At 36.0% G+C, this 17,788-nt stretch overlaps 1 protein-coding gene across 2 annotated transcripts in view; it reads right to left on the reverse strand.

The window, feature by feature from the left end:
- The window catches only part of RBM41 (RNA binding motif protein 41), a 73,640-nt gene that overhangs the window by 24,065 nt on the left and 31,787 nt on the right, over positions 1–17,788 (reverse strand). For both annotated transcript variants that reach the window (XM_055122495.1, XM_055122494.1), the window contains one exon: positions 10,237–10,640. In XM_055122495.1, the coding sequence (XP_054978470.1) occupies positions 10,237–10,640 (404 nt within the window). The remainder of the gene's footprint in view (positions 1–10,236; positions 10,641–17,788) is intronic.

Here is a 17,788-nt window from a genome sequence, read left to right on the forward strand (position 1 = left end):
TTCAATTTTGCTGGGATAGCAATTCGGGAGCACATCTTGGAAGTGGAGCTGGATCATCCATAATATCTTATTGCTCTTTCCTAAACTGACAGTGTGTGCTCACTGATAGGCTTGAAGGCCCTTTGGTTCTAAGTCAGATCAAAAAGTTTTAATTTGTAGTGTGCCTAATACTGTACCCCCTGCCCCCCAGTGCAACTGCCATGCTGTTCTTAAAGCTTTTAAACCTTTAAAGGCTTTAAGGCTTTAAAGGTCAGGCCCTTGAATTCAGGCTAGAATGAGGAGGCTTCATTTGTACTGATGATTGCTCTGGCAAGTAATTTTCCTCCGCAATCAGCTTAGTTTCTCCAAAACTTTCAGCTGCCCTTACATCTGCATTTAAAGACACACCACTCATTGTCACATTATGTAATACATCAGGATCCTGAATTGTTTGAAGCACAGGCACTAGTGGTAAATTAAACAAAATAACTAACATCTCAAACTTTGATTTGCTTTGGTGATGATCCTAATGGTGTAAAGGTGATATACTCTGTATCTGGCCTGGTTAAGAGAAATTTCTTCATGCTTCTTTCATATAAGGCTTTCATGAATACTGCTGCTTTCATTCAATCAGATCCTTTAACAGTTTCTATCACTTTATTCTTCAAATTGTAGCTATGCTGGAATAGGACATGCTTGACTGATGAGCAATAAACATCATGGATTTTCTGCTTTCTTAGTCCTTAATCACTTAATTTCATTTGCAGGTCAATTACTGAACATAACCTCTTACTGGCAATATTAGCAGTGGATTTTGTATGCTTAGGGGGCATGATAAAGGAAAGAGATTAAATCAAGGATCAGAGAAATTTATGCTAACAAGAAATGTAGTGAAGATGAGGAATAAGTATGAGGTGCTGCCTGCATAAAATGCTATGACATTATGACAGCTTTGACTCAATAGGACATAGGATTTTGGGTATAGTCATTTTACATGTAGTTTATCATTGATTAAAGTGTCAGCAAGCAGTATATGACAATTGATACTTTGTATAATCTTGAAGTTGCCTTTTTCCTTGGACGGGGGGCACCCTAGAAGTGTTGAAGAGCCCTGGCCAGCAGGTAGCCAGGTGGTGCTGGGAACTGAACTCAAGGTCCAGTGAGCACTTCACATGAGCTCCTACCCCTTGAATTACCTCCCAAGTCCCATACAGTCAGTTACTATAAACTTGTTCTTTCAGTTTTGTTCTGGATACTGTGAACCTTCTGTGTTTCCATAAAAAGCTAGACTCAGTTTGTCTATATCCATAAAATGGCTTACCAGGATATTATCTGGATTATGTGGAAGCTATATATAAATCTGGGAAGAACTGACATATCAATTTTGTTTTCAATTCACAAACACAGGATTTCTCTTCACTTGTTTAGATCTCTGATTTTTCAAGAGGGTTCACATTTTTTTCTACATACAGATATGTTTTGTTAAATTTATACCTAAGATTTTTACTCTTTTATGCAATTATTGCAAATAGCATGGTGTTTTCTATTATAATTTAGAATTATTTCTTGGTATAAAAGAAAGCAACTGGCTTTTGTATATAAACACCATATACCCCAACAATCCTATGCTATTTGCAGGATTTGTTCTATATTGTTGTTAATTTCTTCTGTCTATATAGCTGTACATGTTACATATGAACAAAGAAATTTGTATTTTTTCTTCCCAGTCTGTGCCTTTTACTTCTTTTCGTATTGAACTAACTAGAACTTCCAGGAAAATAATGGAAAGAAATGTGGGGAGGCATGCTTGCCTTGTTTCTGATCTAAGTAAAAGGTGTCTAGTTTCTTCCCACCAAGTGTGACATTAGTTATGGATTTGATATATATCCTATATCAAGTCGAGGATATTGCCAACAAGCTCTATCTTGTAAGAGGTTTTGTCTGAAAGGGCATTGGATTTTTGTCAAGTGCTTTTTCTACATCAATTGAAATATGTGATTATTTTTCTCTTTTGTCTGTTGATTTGGTAGGTTACCTTTGTTCCCATGTTGACACCCAGAATAAAGCCTGCTTGATCATGATATATAAACATATTTCTACATGCTTAGTACTGATTTCTTAGTATTATCATTTTTTCAAAGCAGTTATAATATGCTGATTTATATATTATTTAGAATTCACCATGAGATGTAATAGGTTTATATTAATTACTACAATGTCCTTATCTGGTTTGGATTTTAAGCTAGGGATGGTAATATAAAATTAGAAACTATTTCTTTTGTTAAGCTTTAGTCATGCACTGCACAGTGACATTCCTGACAATTCTATCAACAAAGCTGACAATTCCGTCAACAATGAACTGCATACATACCAGCAGTTAATTTAGATAGTCTAGATGTGGAGTATGCTATACCACCTACTTTTGTATAAATCACTCTGCGATGTTTATACAGTGACAAAATAGTCTAATTGTGCATTTCTTAGAGCATACCTTTGCCAGTAAGTGATGATTATTTTCTTGAAAAGCTTGTAGGAATGACTATCATTTTCTATTATCCCATTCCAGCTCTCTGAGTATATCACTAATGGTTCTTTTAATAATCTTTTCAGAGACTCCTTAGAGTTTGCAGTTTACCTTTACATATTAATAAAAGTTCATCTCAAATAACACTGTACCACTTCACAGGTAGCACAGATAATGCTGTAATGGTTATATAAATCAAAGTCCCTTCTTCCTAACCCTCTAACATACTTGTCATTAACGTCACTTATTCATATGCTATAGTTACCTAATATATTTCTTATTAATTTAAAGTTATTTATTAGATAACCTGAAACAAGAAAATTAAATTTTTTTCATTTTCATATATTTCTTGTCTACGCTCTAAATTCCTCTACAAAGCTCTGACATTCTGACAATGTAATTTTCTTTCTGGAGAACTGCATTTTAAAAGATATTTCTCAAAAGGTTATAAAGTTCCTCAGTTTTCCTTTGTCTGATAGGGTTTTATTTTCCTTCTCTTTTGAAGAATCATTCTTCTGAATTCTAGGAGTGTTTTTTTGCCAACATTTTCAATATTTCACCTTAATGAGAAAATATTCAATATAATTCTTACCCTTGGTTCTTCATAGGCAGTTATTTTCTCTGGCTGCTTTCAATAATTTTTGTCTTCAATTTTCTGAGTTTGAAGGGATTTTTAAGTACAAATTTTAGACCATAATCTACTTGGTGTTCTATGCTCCAATACCATATTTGTGATCTGTTGTCTGTCATTAACTTCAGGAAATCCTCAGCCATTTTTATATTTCTTTTGTTTCTTTATCTTTTCTTCTGTTATTCCAGTAATTTTTTGTTACATCTTTTAAAAACTGTCCCATGATTATTGGATTATTTTCCATTTTTACAGTCTTTGTCTCCATATCCAGTTTGGGAAGTTTCCTCTGATGTGTTTTAAAGCTTATTCAGTCTTTACATGGCTGTAAACTAGTCAACTGATAAGCCTACCACAAGCAGAATTTCTATGGGGTTTCTCCTGTTTGGTTTTGAGCCACAAATGTATTTGAGGGTTACTCCTTGATCAGTGCTCTTGGATTTTTTTCCTGTAGTGCCTGGTGAACCATGCAGTTCCAGAGACTGAGCTGGGGCATCCCACATGCACAGCATGTGCTCTAGTTCATTGAACTATATCCCTAGCTCCTGTTACAGTGTTTTTCTTTTAAAGCATATTATTGTTGCTGAGTACCTATCACTCTGCTTACACCACTCATCTCTTTTTAATGCTGTATAATACTTCTAATACACACTATAGTATATTAATCATAATTACTTTAAAGGACTGAAGTGATAGCGCAGGACTAGAGTGATAGTGCAGCAGGTAGGGCGTTTGCCTTGTACGCGGCCGACCTGGGTTCAATTCCTCTGTCCCTCTCAGAGAGCCCGGCAAGCTACCGAGAGTATCCCACCTGCATGGCAGAGGCTGGCAAGCTACCCATGGCATATTCGATATGCCAAAAACAATAACAACAAGTCTCACAATGGAGACGTTATTGATGCCCGCTTGAGCAAATCCATGAACAATGGGACGACAGTGCTACAGTGCTATAATACTTCTAATACACACTATGGTATATTAATCATAACAACTTTAAAGCACACACATGTAATAACTCCAAACCCTGTATCATATCTGAGTTTGAGTCTTTTTCTTTTCAGACAGGTTGTTTAGCATGCTTTATACTTTGTTTATTTAAAGCCAGACATATTGTTTAAGGTATGGGAGACTGACTTAAACAAGCACTGTAGCACTGTTGTCCCAAGATGTTAGGTTTTATCTCAATCTAAAAAGGAGTTAGGCTGTGTTAAATATCTGCTCTAATTTTAAGTGTCAAGAGATTCTTTTAATGTCCTTCCTTTTGTCTCACTTTTCTTTGTATTTCCCAAAAAGTCCTTAATGGTGTTGAGTTTTGCAGGTCTTCCCTACAGGAATTAGAGCTAAAATCCAGTTATTGTACTGAAGGCCTACTGACTGGGGTGAGAGGTGTGTGGTAGGGGTAAGCATTCTGTAATCCTGTAAGTCTCAGTATCTTTATTGCCTTGTGTCCCTAACCCTCAAAGTTTTTCACAGGTTTCCCCCACCATTAATAGATGAGACAGTAAGGTGAAGAAAAGCCTGGAACAGGATCATTTTCATTCTCCCGCATTGGAAAAATAGATTTTAAATGGATTTTGTCACACTGTTTTACTTTCTGAGTTGTTCTTTATTAGTTATAAGCCCTTTAAAATATACTTTGTTTTTTGTTTCTTCAGCTTTTTTTTTTAAGAATGGTATGATAATGTCCATGCTCTTTTCCTCATGGCACCAATCCAGATGTCTACAGCCAGCTTTTAAATATACCTTGTCAATTTCAACCGGTGCTGCTATTTGCAGCTATTTTTATTCATTTTCTCTACTGTATAATATTCTATTCATTAATATCTATATATCTTTCTATATAACCCATGCTTAATCCATTTATTCATTCATCGGCATATGAACATGCATGTTACTAAAATGTTGCAACAAATGAGAATTCTTGTAACACTTCCTAGTGTGCATGTATAAGTTCTCCTAGGCTAGATATTTAGGTAAGTGTAGGACTGCTAACAAAGTGTATTAACAGGTACCATTTTTACTATATGTTCTCAAAAGGCGTTGTTCTTCACCTGTTAGAATGGCACATACCAAAAAGTCTGAAGAGTCAGTGTTGGCAGGGTGCAGTGAGAAAGGAACTATCTGTGAAACTATTTGGTGAAAATGTCATCTTTCTATAAAGGCTCAGCTTTTATGGAAAGCAATCTGGATATATATATTTATGTATATTGTGTGTATATATATGGATATATTATGTATAGTTATGTATATATATACACAACTCCACAATACTATGTCTTAGTACCTATCCTCCAAACACAAAAACATTAATTAGAAAAGATAATCACAACTATGTTCATTGCTGCACTTAGGGTAACATGGAACCAACCCAAATGCTCAACTTTGGATGAACAGATCAAAAAATTGTGGTATATATACACAACTGAATATTATGCAGCTCTAAGAAAGAACAAAATTATGAAGCAACACGGATGGAATTAGAGGATATCATACTGAGCGAAATCAGTCAGAAGGAAAGGAACAGGTACAGAATGATCCCTCTCATATGTGGGACTTAATGATATACAAGGTAGCAACAAAATGTCAAAGGCAACACAGTATTAGAATTAATCTGGTCTCTTCCCTATATCCTGGGGTGAAGGGTGACCTAGACATCCCCCCTTTTACTACATTGCCTTTCCACATCCAGTTATTCTACATGCCACAGATAAGTGAAATCATTCTGTGTTTGCTCATGCGTTACTTTACTCAACATTTCTTATAATTCCATCCAGGTTGCAGCATATTGTATGATTTAGTTGTTCCTTGTAGCTGCATAGTATTCTATTGTGTATATATACCACGTCTTCATATTTCATTTCACTAGGATGATTCCATATCTCATTCCATATCACTGCTGTACTAAGTGCTGCAATGAACAATGGTGTGCATCCACCCATTTGAATTAATGTTTTTGCATCCTGGGGGTAGACAGCTAAAAGTGGAATTGCTGGGTCATATGGGAGTTCAATTCTAAGTTTCCTTAAAACTCTCCATACTGTTTTCCATAAGGGTTGAACCAGACAACACTACCACCAGCAGTGCATGACAGTTCCTTTTTAGAATGTTTCAGGAAACATCCCCTCCAACAAGATTATTCCATTTTTGATGTGTGCCATTCTCACTGGTGTAAGATGATATCTCATTGTTGTCTTGATTTGAATTTCTCTAATGATAAGTGAAGATGAGCATTTTTTCATGCTCATCTACTCTCCAACCACCTGTCATCTTCTCAGAAGTGTCTGCTCATTTCCTCTTCCCATTTGTTGATAGGTTTTTTGGATATTTTGCTGCTGTTGTTGATGATGATAATGATCTTTGTGAATACTTTATATAACCTGGATATCATCCTTTACCTGATGTGTTGAATACAAACACTTCCCCCCTTCAGTTAGCAGTCTTGTAATTTTAGTCCATGTTTCTTTTCTTTTTTTCATTTTGTTTTTGGGTTACAACTGGCAGGGCCCAGGTGACCATATGTGGTGCTTGGGATCAAACCCATTTCAGGTAAATGCAGTCTTATCTGCTTGCTATACTATCACTGTAGCCCAACTTATGTTTCTTTTGCCATGCAGAAACCCTTTAATTTGACACAGTCCCATTTGTTTATTTTTGATTCTGCTGCCTTTGTCATTGAAGGTGCCTTTGAGGTCCAACTCTTGGAACATTCTGCCTATATTTTCCTTAATGTATGTTATAGTTTCCAGTCAGATTTCAAGGTCTTTAATCCACTTTTTATTGACTTTTGTGTAAGGTGTGAGATATGGATCCAACTTTACTTTTTTACACGTGGTTATCGAGTTTTCCCATTACCATTTGTTGAAGACGCTATCTTTATTCCATTTCATGTTCCTCTGTCGAAAATTATCCATCCGCATATATGGTGATTTGACCTTGGGTATTCAATTCTGACCCAATGGTTAGAGAGCCTATGCTGTTTATTCCAGTACCATGCTGTTTTGATTACTAAAGCTTTGTAGTAAAGTCATATATTAGGTAATGACATAAAACCCAGTTTCTTATTTTTTGAAAATATTTCATTAAAATTACTCAAAAAAGCCCAAAGTACCAAAAATACTGGTAGTCTGCCTACATTAAAATAAGAATTCTACTTAAACAAAGAGGAAACAATTCTAAAAAGATAACACTGGAAGAATACAATTACAAAATAAGGGATAATAAGGGTTTTTACCTAAAAGTCTGAAGTTATGTGCATAAATAATATAAAAATACTATACAATCAGATAATAGGTAAAGAAATGAAACAAGCAATTCACAGAAGGTTCCTGAAAGGCTAGTAAATACATGCAGAGATACATAGCTTCATTAGAAATCAGGAACAGAAACGTGCAAATTAAAAACAATGAGATATCTTTCAAACAGTTTGTAGTACAACAAAATCTCAACAAGAATGTGAAAGAGATCTTTGAAATTCTGCCCATTCAAAGTTGAAAATATACATACCCAACATCACAGTATCAATCTTGGGTATGTAGCATAGATCAGAGATTCTTAAAATGTCACATTCAGACCAGTAGCAGAAGCCTCTCCTGGGAATTTCTTGGAAATATAAATTCTCAAGTTCTACTCCAAATCTACTAAAACAAAACAGCTTCTGGAGGTGGAGTCAATAATCTGTGTTTTAACAAACCTACCAGGTAATTCTGGTACATGATAATATTTAAGAACCACTATAGTAGATAAATATTGCCCCGAATTTTTTTAACAGAGATGTGCAGTAAGTAAGAAACGTTTTACATTCTGGCTCACAAATAGATTACACATGTACCAACACAAGAGTAAAACAAAAGTTGCTTAACAATGATTTGAGTCAGGGATGCAGCTCAGAGGTAGCCTGAGGCATTTGGATCATTCCCTGGCACAACCCAACAAAAAAAAAAAGAGAGAGAAAGAAAAAGAAAAAGAAAAAAGCAATTACTCTTAGTCCATGAAATGCAATTTTATATTCTCTATTATATTCTTTTAATTTCATTAACAATGCTTTTTATGACATATTTAAAAATGCGTTTGAGGGGCTGGAGAGATAGTACAGTGGGTAGGGTGCTAATCTGTCTTGGATACAGACGACCCAAGTTTGATCATTGGCACCAGTATGGTTTCCCGAGGCTGCCAGGAGTGAACCCTGAGCACTTCCAGGTGTGGCCAAAAAGAAAAAAAGAACTAAAACAAAGATCAAAATAACTGAAGTATGAAAAAATGTCCTAGAGTATCTCTTAAACACAGCAACTGAAGATATATACAGTAAAGGACATTACAGAATTGTCTGTAAATGGAAAAAAAATGAAAAGAAAGAATTTTCAGGAGAATGGATAAATGAATTATAGCACAACTGAACACTATATAATTGCTTGTAACAGGAATCAACATCAAAAACATATACATTCAGTAAAAAAGGCAAGTTATAAAAGGATATGTAGAGTATGATAGCTATATATTTTTAAACATAAAACTATAATTATATATGACATATGTACACATATAAAATACATTAAAAGATGTTATCAATACACTGATATAAATAGTAAAAATATAAAAACATGTATCATGCATGGGAATAAAAACAAAATCTGGATAGTAGTTACCTCTGGAAAAGAGAAAGGGAAATAAGATTGGTGAGGATATATGGAAATCATTGGGTCCAAATTAAGCAATTATGGATACTACTAAGAATATTAAGATTTCTGGCTGACTTAGGCATTTTCTATATCATTCTCTATATATTTTTGTATATTAGTAATATTTAGTAATTAGTTAAAAATATCTCATTACCCTTGAACTAACTACAACACATATTAGGAATGCACCCACTCAAAGGAAATAGCTTTTTATTTGGGTGGGTGGGGGCACACTCAGCTGTGCTCAGGGCTTTCTTCTGGCTCCGAGCTCAGGGATCACTCGTGACAGAGCTTGGGAGAATCATATGGGGTGCCACAGATCAAACCTGGCCAGGCTACATGCAAGGAAAGTGCCCCAACTGCTCCAGCAACTCAAAGGAAATAGTTTGATTATCCTTTATCTACAATGCTCCTTGTAAGAAAATTCAGAAATATCTAGAAGCTAATATTATTTTCTTTCAGGTTTTTTTTGTTTTTTGGTCACACCCAGCGGTGCTCAGGGGTTACTCCTGTCTCTGCACTCAGGAATTACTCCTGGCGGTGCTCAGGGGACCATATGGGATGCTGGGAATTGAATCCGCGTCAGCCTCGTGCAAGGCAAACGCCCTACCCGCTGTTCTATTGCTCCAGACCCTCTTTCAGGTTTTGTCCTTTAAATTATACGCAACCAAGTATATGCTCCAAATACTTCTGTTGCTTCTAGGGTGATATAATAAAATTTTCCATTCTGGTTGCAACATGACTGCAAAAAAAATGATTTGATCAATAAAATAAGTCATCTACAATCCTACTTATTTGGTCAATTTTTCAAGGCTTACTGGTACTATGCTTTCACTGTACTTAGCAACCAGCAACTTAAGTCATATTTCATATTGGAGCTGAAGACAGTTCAATCCCTGACACCCTAATTTCTGTCAGGAGTGAACCTTGAATATAAGGAGTAAGTCCCAAACACAGCCAGGTGTGACTCCATCCCTCAAAACATGTATTTCATATGAAAGCCAGGGAGAACACTAACATGAGAAAAATTGTAATCCCTATCAATGGTTAATTATTGATATATTCCAGATGTACCATCGCTACCATATATGGTGATTCTATGAATAAACCTTAATGTATTACTAGCCTCAGAAATTGGAAGCTCCTTTTCTTTCAGTGTTAGGGCTTATGGTTTCATGCATTTGTTTTTCATCAAGATTTCTTCAGAAATGCTAAGGGTAACTTAGGACAAGAGGAAACTACAAAGAATATCATAAAAATAAGCTACTCATATAGTATGCAGATAATGAAGGTAAGATTAAGGAAAAACACAACCATTGTGCCAACGCATGATTCTTTGGTATATGAAAGCTAATTTAAAAGTATTACTATAGGTAACGGTAAATAAAAAATGAAAACAACCCAGTTTTTTTTCCTGGTTTAGCCTATACCTTGTTTGGCTCCCCTGGATTATATGAAGAAAACATGGGAATTTTTCGGATCTCCTCCTCTGACAAACGATTTCTCTGGATCTCATCTTCTGGGACAAATTCTATTGGCTGCGTCAGCTTCTTAGGCCCAGTCCAACACTGCTCAGGTGAGTTATCAATAACTTTTGCCACATGAAGACTAGGACCTTTACCCTGTGCTGCCTGTTTTCCCTGGTCCTGGAGTAATGACGGGATCTCAGCTGTGCCACTATCTCCCACTGATGTAGCTGAGACCAGTGAGTGGGAAGCAAAGGGTTCACCTCTCATAAGTTGGAACTCTTCAAGGCGTTTTTTCATTATCATCTCTTGGTAAAAATTTTCCAGGTTGTTCATGGGATCACCTTTGTTCTTCTTTTGGGGTTCATCTGGATCAAGACAAAGAAATAGGGAAGTTCTACAAAGCCTACCAAAAACATCCTTTGACAAATTAATAGAAATTAAATCTTGAGTCCCTGGAGGGGCAGGTGCTTATAACCCATGACAAATGACAATCATATAAAGCTATTTTAGCATAGAGCATTTCAAGCAGGGCCAGGACTTTAGTGAAGCAAGTGAGGCACATAAGGGTATAAAATTTAAGAGGTGTTCACTAGAAGGGTCATGCAAGAACATGCACCTCTAACTGATACGGACATTAAAAAATGCAACCAGATGGCATTATCACACTTCACAAAATTAGTAATTTCATAGTGTCAGATAATACTGAGTTCATTTTCAAATGGTTCCAACGATTTAAAAGACACTCTAGTTTACAATTGGTTGTTGAATCAATGCAGGACTAAACTTGCCTTTGGCTTATACCTCTTGTCTTTTCTTTTAAAAACAATGACACTTCTTTCCTGCTTCTCCAACTGATTTTCCCCATCTTAATGATTTTTACAAGGCAAACTATATTGTTTATTCAGAGAACAATTACATTTAATCAATTACTCTTCATGGTATGGTTTAAATTGTTCCTTACAGTAAGGAAGTTGTCACTCTGGACCAGGGCTAGGTACTGAAGAGATGTAAATTGACATGCATAATATCCTATCAGGGACAGTATTGTAAACCAGTTTCTCAAATGGGGAAGAAAAAGAAAAAGAACAAAGTGCTTGCTATAGAGGCAGGCTGGGGGAAGGTGGGAAACTGGGGACATTGGTGGAAGGAAATGGACCCTGGTGAAGGAATTGGTATTGCAACATTGTATGCTGAAATCAATCATGAAAAACTTTTTTGTAACTTTGTAATTTACGGTGATTCAATTAAATTTTTAAGAAGATAAAAGTTCCTCAATTCCCTTTAGTTATTATAAATCAGTAGTTGAATCTACAACTAAGCTATCTAATACACTATCCACTGGTTTCACACATATCCATTTATTTTTATTTTTTTTTAATTAGTGAATCACCGTGAGGTACAGTTACAGATTTCCGTGCTTGCATTTCAGTCATACAATGATCGAGTATCCATCCCTCCACTAGTACCCATTTTTCACCACCAATGGTCCCAGCATCCCTCCTACCACCCCCACCCCGTCCCCCCACTCCACCCCACCTCTGTTCTGTGGCAGGGCATTCTCTCTCTCTCTCTCTCTCTCTCTCTCTCTCTCTCTCTCTCTCTCTCTCTCTCCTTTTGGGTGTTGTGGTTTGCAATAGAGGTATTAAGTAGCCATCATGTTTGGTCTATTTTCAGCGTGTGTCTCCCATCCCGAGCAGACCCTCCTAGCACCCTTTACTTGGTGATCCCTTCTCTATCTGAACTGCCTTTTCCCCCAGAATGTGAGGCCGGCTTCTAAGCTGTGGAGTAATCCTCCTGGTACTTATCTCTACTATTCTTGGGTGTTAGTCTCCCATTCTGTTACTTTATATTCCACAAATGAGTGCAATCTTTCTATGTCTGTCCCTCTTTCTGACTCATTTAACATCACACATACCCATTTAAACTGACTTTTAAAATATGTTTCTCAGTTAAACTAGTGACAACAGAATTGCTCAAAAGTCATATATGGGATATTATATTAGAAAGACTAGAAAAAAGACCATTTACATCACTGCAGAAAGTTGTACAGGATAATTAGCACAGCATTTCTCAACTGTGGATGACCATTGAGCTATGTCAAGGGAGCGGCAAGTGAAAACTGCATGAATGAGAGAGAGAGAGTCACAGCACAAGACTAGAAGGCCAGCCTACAGGACAGGAGGGCCACAGGAAGGAAACAAGGTTGCAAGCAGGCCAACATTAGGTAAAGGTTTAGAAAGACTGAATTAAGAGTTTAGATTCAAGCTCAATACTTTTAGGTTACAATCCTTCATGGGTAGGTGTGTGCATCTCTAAACAGCATGTCTTGTGACACTGTGTGTCTGGTGGTGTCATTTTTAGTGAAGCTGAAAATCAGTGAATTCATGGGATGTTAGTCCGATCACTCCATTATGCAGCTTTCCTATTTACCTTTAACCTAGTTCATTTTGCATCCACTGATGAACTGCCAAGATCTGTTAATTTATTGAGAGCTATAAGTTTCCCTAATTCTATTACTTCTTTGGTATTTGCTCCCAGGAATTCTATAATGAACTTACCATCATCAACTATTCAGTTCCCCTTTATAATTTTCAGAAACAAAAGACAGGAAAATGTTTGCTCTTTCCCTGTTACTTGCCAACTATGAAAGTAAAGAGTTTGTATGCTAGACATATCCAAAGGAAACCAGTAACAATTATTTTGTTATAATCAAGATATTGCATATTTTCAAACATTTGATGTGTATTAAGTATGGACGTTATTTTCTTTGGTGGTCAAATTATCCCACTTAGGACCAATGAGAGCTTCAAACTTCTGGGGCAGCAAGATGTCTCAGATTTACCCTGAATATATCCTGACTCAAACTTGGCGTATTTCTCCAAAAGCCTCTGGCTCCTTATAATGTGAAATAATATTTGGGAACCAAAGTGTGGTCCTAGGTCCGTTCACTATTCTTAAGTGGTTGATATCTATAGGCCATTTCAGTGGACAAAAAATAGGCATTTTTAAGAGAAAAAAGAATAAAATTCAGAAGTATTTTATTTCAAATTTAAAATTACAAGGTTTTCTCACATTCCTCTACTTTAGACTTGTACTTCTTTACACATACACTTAGAATATTACCTCCTACTGATTCTTTTACCATTAGTATGTTTAAATAATTTTAAAAGATCAATAATACTGATTATCAATAGTACAACTATTAAACATGTTCCAATTTCTTTGCAGTTACATTTGTCCCTAAAAAATATTGCCTTAGTCCCAAGGATGTGGTTCAGTTGTAGAGTGCATGCCTTATACATGTGAGGCCCTGAGTTAAATTCCTTGCACACACCACACACACATATGCATATGTATATATACCCCACTAAAACTGAACACATATTATTTTAAAGTCACTTTGTCTTCTCTGTATGGTTATGTTACCAATCTTATTTATAGTTAAGTTCATTTGTTTTACCTTGCTTATCAATATATGGATTGACATTTTTCCCTTTTGAAATTACATAAAACACTTATATGTTTTAAAGTGAAAACTCTCACAAAGTACATTCAGAGAAGCCATACTTCCATGTCTGTCTCCATTATCCCAATCCTTTCCTTTTCTATAACCAATAATCATTATTAGATCCATGATTTATGATTCCATTGTTTTATTCTATTGAAAATTTAAGCAAATAGGCACATGTCCCACAAATATACGTGTATATATATCTCCCACATAAATGGCAAACTATTATAAATACTATTCTACAGCTTACTTTTTGTGCTTGACAAAAGATCTTGATAATAACTCCAAATTAACATATAGAGGTCTTTCCCTTCCATCTTATATAGTGAATATAATAGACCACTATATAAACATGCCAGAGTCTACGCAAATAATTCCCTACTGAAACACATTGACGTTCCATTCTATATTTGTATTTTGCTGTTATAAAAAATTACCTGACAAATAGCCTTGCATATAAAGGATCTTTTCTTTCTTTCCAGTATATCTTTACAACAGATTCCAAAATATGGCATTGCTGAGACAAATAACAAATGTGTATGCAATTTTTCTACATACTTTTAAATTCCACATTTCCTCAAATAAGTTATAAGAATATATATGGAAGGATATCTTAAGTCTCCAAAAGCATTATGAAGGAAAACAGTCAAATTACATTACATTGTAAAAACAAAATATAGATAGAAAAGTAAAAGAACAAGAAAAATTGATATAGAAACAATGATAAAGAATACAAACAAGTGAAAGTTCCAACTAAGAGGGCAACTTATGGTTCTTATTCTCCTCCCTCCATATCCCATAACTCGCGGCCACATTCATGAGCGGAGGGGAGAAGGCAGATGGAATAGAGAAGGGATCACTAAGAAAATGATGGCTGGAGGAACCAGTTGGGATGGGAGATGTGTGCCGAAAGTAGATAATAGACCAAGCATGATGACCTCTCAGTATCTGTGTTGCAAGCCATAATTCTCAAAATTAGAGAGAGAGAGAGTGTATGGGGAATATTGCCTGCCATGGAGACAGGGGAGAGTGGGAAAGGGGGGGGGGTATACTGGGGATATTGGTGGTGGGGAATGTGCACTGGTGGAGGGATGTGTGTTTGATTATTGTGTGATTGTTACCCAAACATGAAAGCTTGTAACTATCTCACAGTGATTCAATAAAATTAAAAAAAAAAACACAAACAAGTGTTAGGGAAATGGGCAAAAGATGGAAAAAGTATCTCACAAAAGAGGAGTTACACAAGGACAGTACTTATATACAAAGTAACTCCACCCATTAAAATTAATGTAAATACTAATTAAGAAAGGAAAGAGATACTAATAAAGAACTGCTGTTTTAGGAAAAAATATCAGAATGTTAATATCAAATCTGTGAGAATGCAGAGCACATGGACCCCTAAATTACTGACAGTAATAAAATGCGACCATGGTGCACCAGTTGATGTTGAATTTATGACTGTAACATGACCCATGAATTCTAATCCTAAATACATACCTTAGAAAAAATGAGACATATGTGTATCTGTATACATGATAAGAATGGTGCTTAGATCAGTGCCATTTATAATAATCTAAAACTAGCATAGCTACAAATCCATCTAGCAGGAACCAATTAAAAACTGTACTTAACTTATATAATGAAATACTATACTGCAAGGAAAGTGAATAAATTTCAGCTACTATATGATGACTTGGAGGAACATACACATTAAGGAGAATTTACTCAGTAACTACTATGATATTAGCATACCTCAATAAGTAAAACAAAGATCACTACATTCATCAAGAAAAGTGGTTTGCTAGAAGGTCATAAGTGCTTTGAAAAAGAAAAAAACATAACAGGTAAAGGGATGATCAGAAGGCTAGTGGTAATACACCTGTTGAAAGTTTGACCTTGACTTGGGTAGGTCTCATTTAAAAATGTCATTTCAATGAAGAAATAGGGAAATGAAGTAAACTATCATATTAATATTAGAGTGAGGGCACTAAAATGGGAGTATGTCTCAAAAAAATAAAAAACTTCGGAAATCATACAAGTATTAGCAGTCTACTTGTAGAATAAAGCTGATAAAACACAAATATCTGGAAATTAAACAACATATACCCTAAATATCTATAATTCATAGAACTTATATAGGAAAAATTTTAAATCCTCAACTAAAAGCAGATACAAAAATGTCAAAACTTATGGATAAAACTAAAATAATGCCCAGAGAGCAATGTTTAGCTTTAAATACTTGTAACCAAAAGAAAGAGAACGCACTTCAAAATAAAACCTAAGCGTCCAACTTAGGAACCTAGTAAAAGAACAAACAGAAACCAAAGCAAGCAGAAGAGAAACAGACCAACAGAAAACAGAAACACGTAACAGAACAATGAAAGCAAAAGCTGCTGCTTTGAAAAGGCTAACAAAATGGCCAACCTTTAGTTAACTTTAAGAAAATAAGAGAAGATGGAAAAATGACTAAAATATAACTCTTGAGAACTTGTCTACAGAATGGACTGAACAGGGTAATGACAAGAGGGGACAGGGTGGGAGGCGATGAGGTAGGGAGAGGATAAAGCTGTGATCCAGGGACAATATAGAAGGGAAATGGGCACTGTAGTGCAAGGTATGGTGTTGGAACATTGTTTGCATAAAACCTACCATTGACAATATTGTAAATTGTAAATCACAGTGGCTAAAATAAAATTTTATAAAAAAGAACCAAGTAGGTTTCTGACCCTATAGAAATGGATATATTTATAGAGGCAGGCAGGGGATGGGAGGTGGGGGATGATGGGAGGGAACCTGGGGACGCTGGTGCTGGGAAATGTACACTGGCGGAGAGATGGGTGTTGGAATACTGTATGACAAAAATCTAATCATGACAGCTTTGTAAGGGTCTATCTCACACTGATTCAATAAAAAAGTTTTAAAAAGTCAAATGCTTAACTTTGTCTTAGCGTTTAATCAAATGTTAAATCTCAAAAAGGAAATGGAAATATTTAAAAAGAATGTTATACTTAAGCCCAACAAATTAGAAAAATTGAACGAATGAGTGACCCCCATGCAAAGATACGAATCATCAAAGCAGACTTAATAAACACTAATATTGGGTCTGCGAACATAACTCAACAGGTAAAGTATATGCTATGTGTGTGTGTGTGTGTGTGTGTGCGCCCTGGATATGACCTGGCACTGCAGGTTCTGAGTACCACTGGGACCCCTAGGCACAGAGCAGGAAGTAGACCCTGAACACTGCCATGTGTCGCCCCAAAACAAAACAGAGAGACCTCACAAGCAAAGAAAATTATAGACTAATATCCCACATGAATAAAGATATCAACATCCTTAATGAAATATCAGTATGCATAATACAGAAAAAATTTTTAATGAATCTTCATGAGATAGTTACAGACATTTTTGTGATTTCGTGATTATGTTTCAATCAAAAAATGTTCGAGCACCCATCCCTCCATCAGTGCCCATTCTCCACCACTAATGTTCCCAGTGTCCCTCTCGCCACCCCCACCCCTTCCTGCCCCCCGCCTCTGTGGCAAACACATTCCCTCTTTCTCTCTCCTTGGGTGTTATGGTTTGCAATTGGCACTAAGCAGCCATCATGTTTGGTCCATAGTCTACTTTCAACACACATCTACCTCAAAGAAGAAATCCAAATGGCCAAAGAGCGCATGAAAAAATGCTCTTCATCACTAATCATCAGGGAGATGCAGATCAAAACAACCGTGAGATATCATCTCACAACACAGAGACAGGCACAGATCCAAAACAACAAAAGCAACCGGTGTTGGCGAGGATGTGGGGAGAATGGGACTCTCCTTCACTGCTGGTGGGAATGCTGACTGGCCCCACCTTTTTGGAAAACAATATGGATGTTTCTCAAAAAACTAGAAATTGAGTTCCCATTTGACCCAGCAATACCACTTCTGGGAATATATCCTGGAGATGCAAAAAAAAGTACAGTAGAAATGACATCTGCACTTGTATGTTTATTGC

Source organism: Sorex araneus, chromosome X (assembly GCF_027595985.1).
Source record: "Sorex araneus isolate mSorAra2 chromosome X, mSorAra2.pri, whole genome shotgun sequence".
In the NCBI taxonomy this organism is placed as follows: domain Eukaryota; kingdom Metazoa; phylum Chordata; class Mammalia; order Eulipotyphla; family Soricidae; genus Sorex; species Sorex araneus.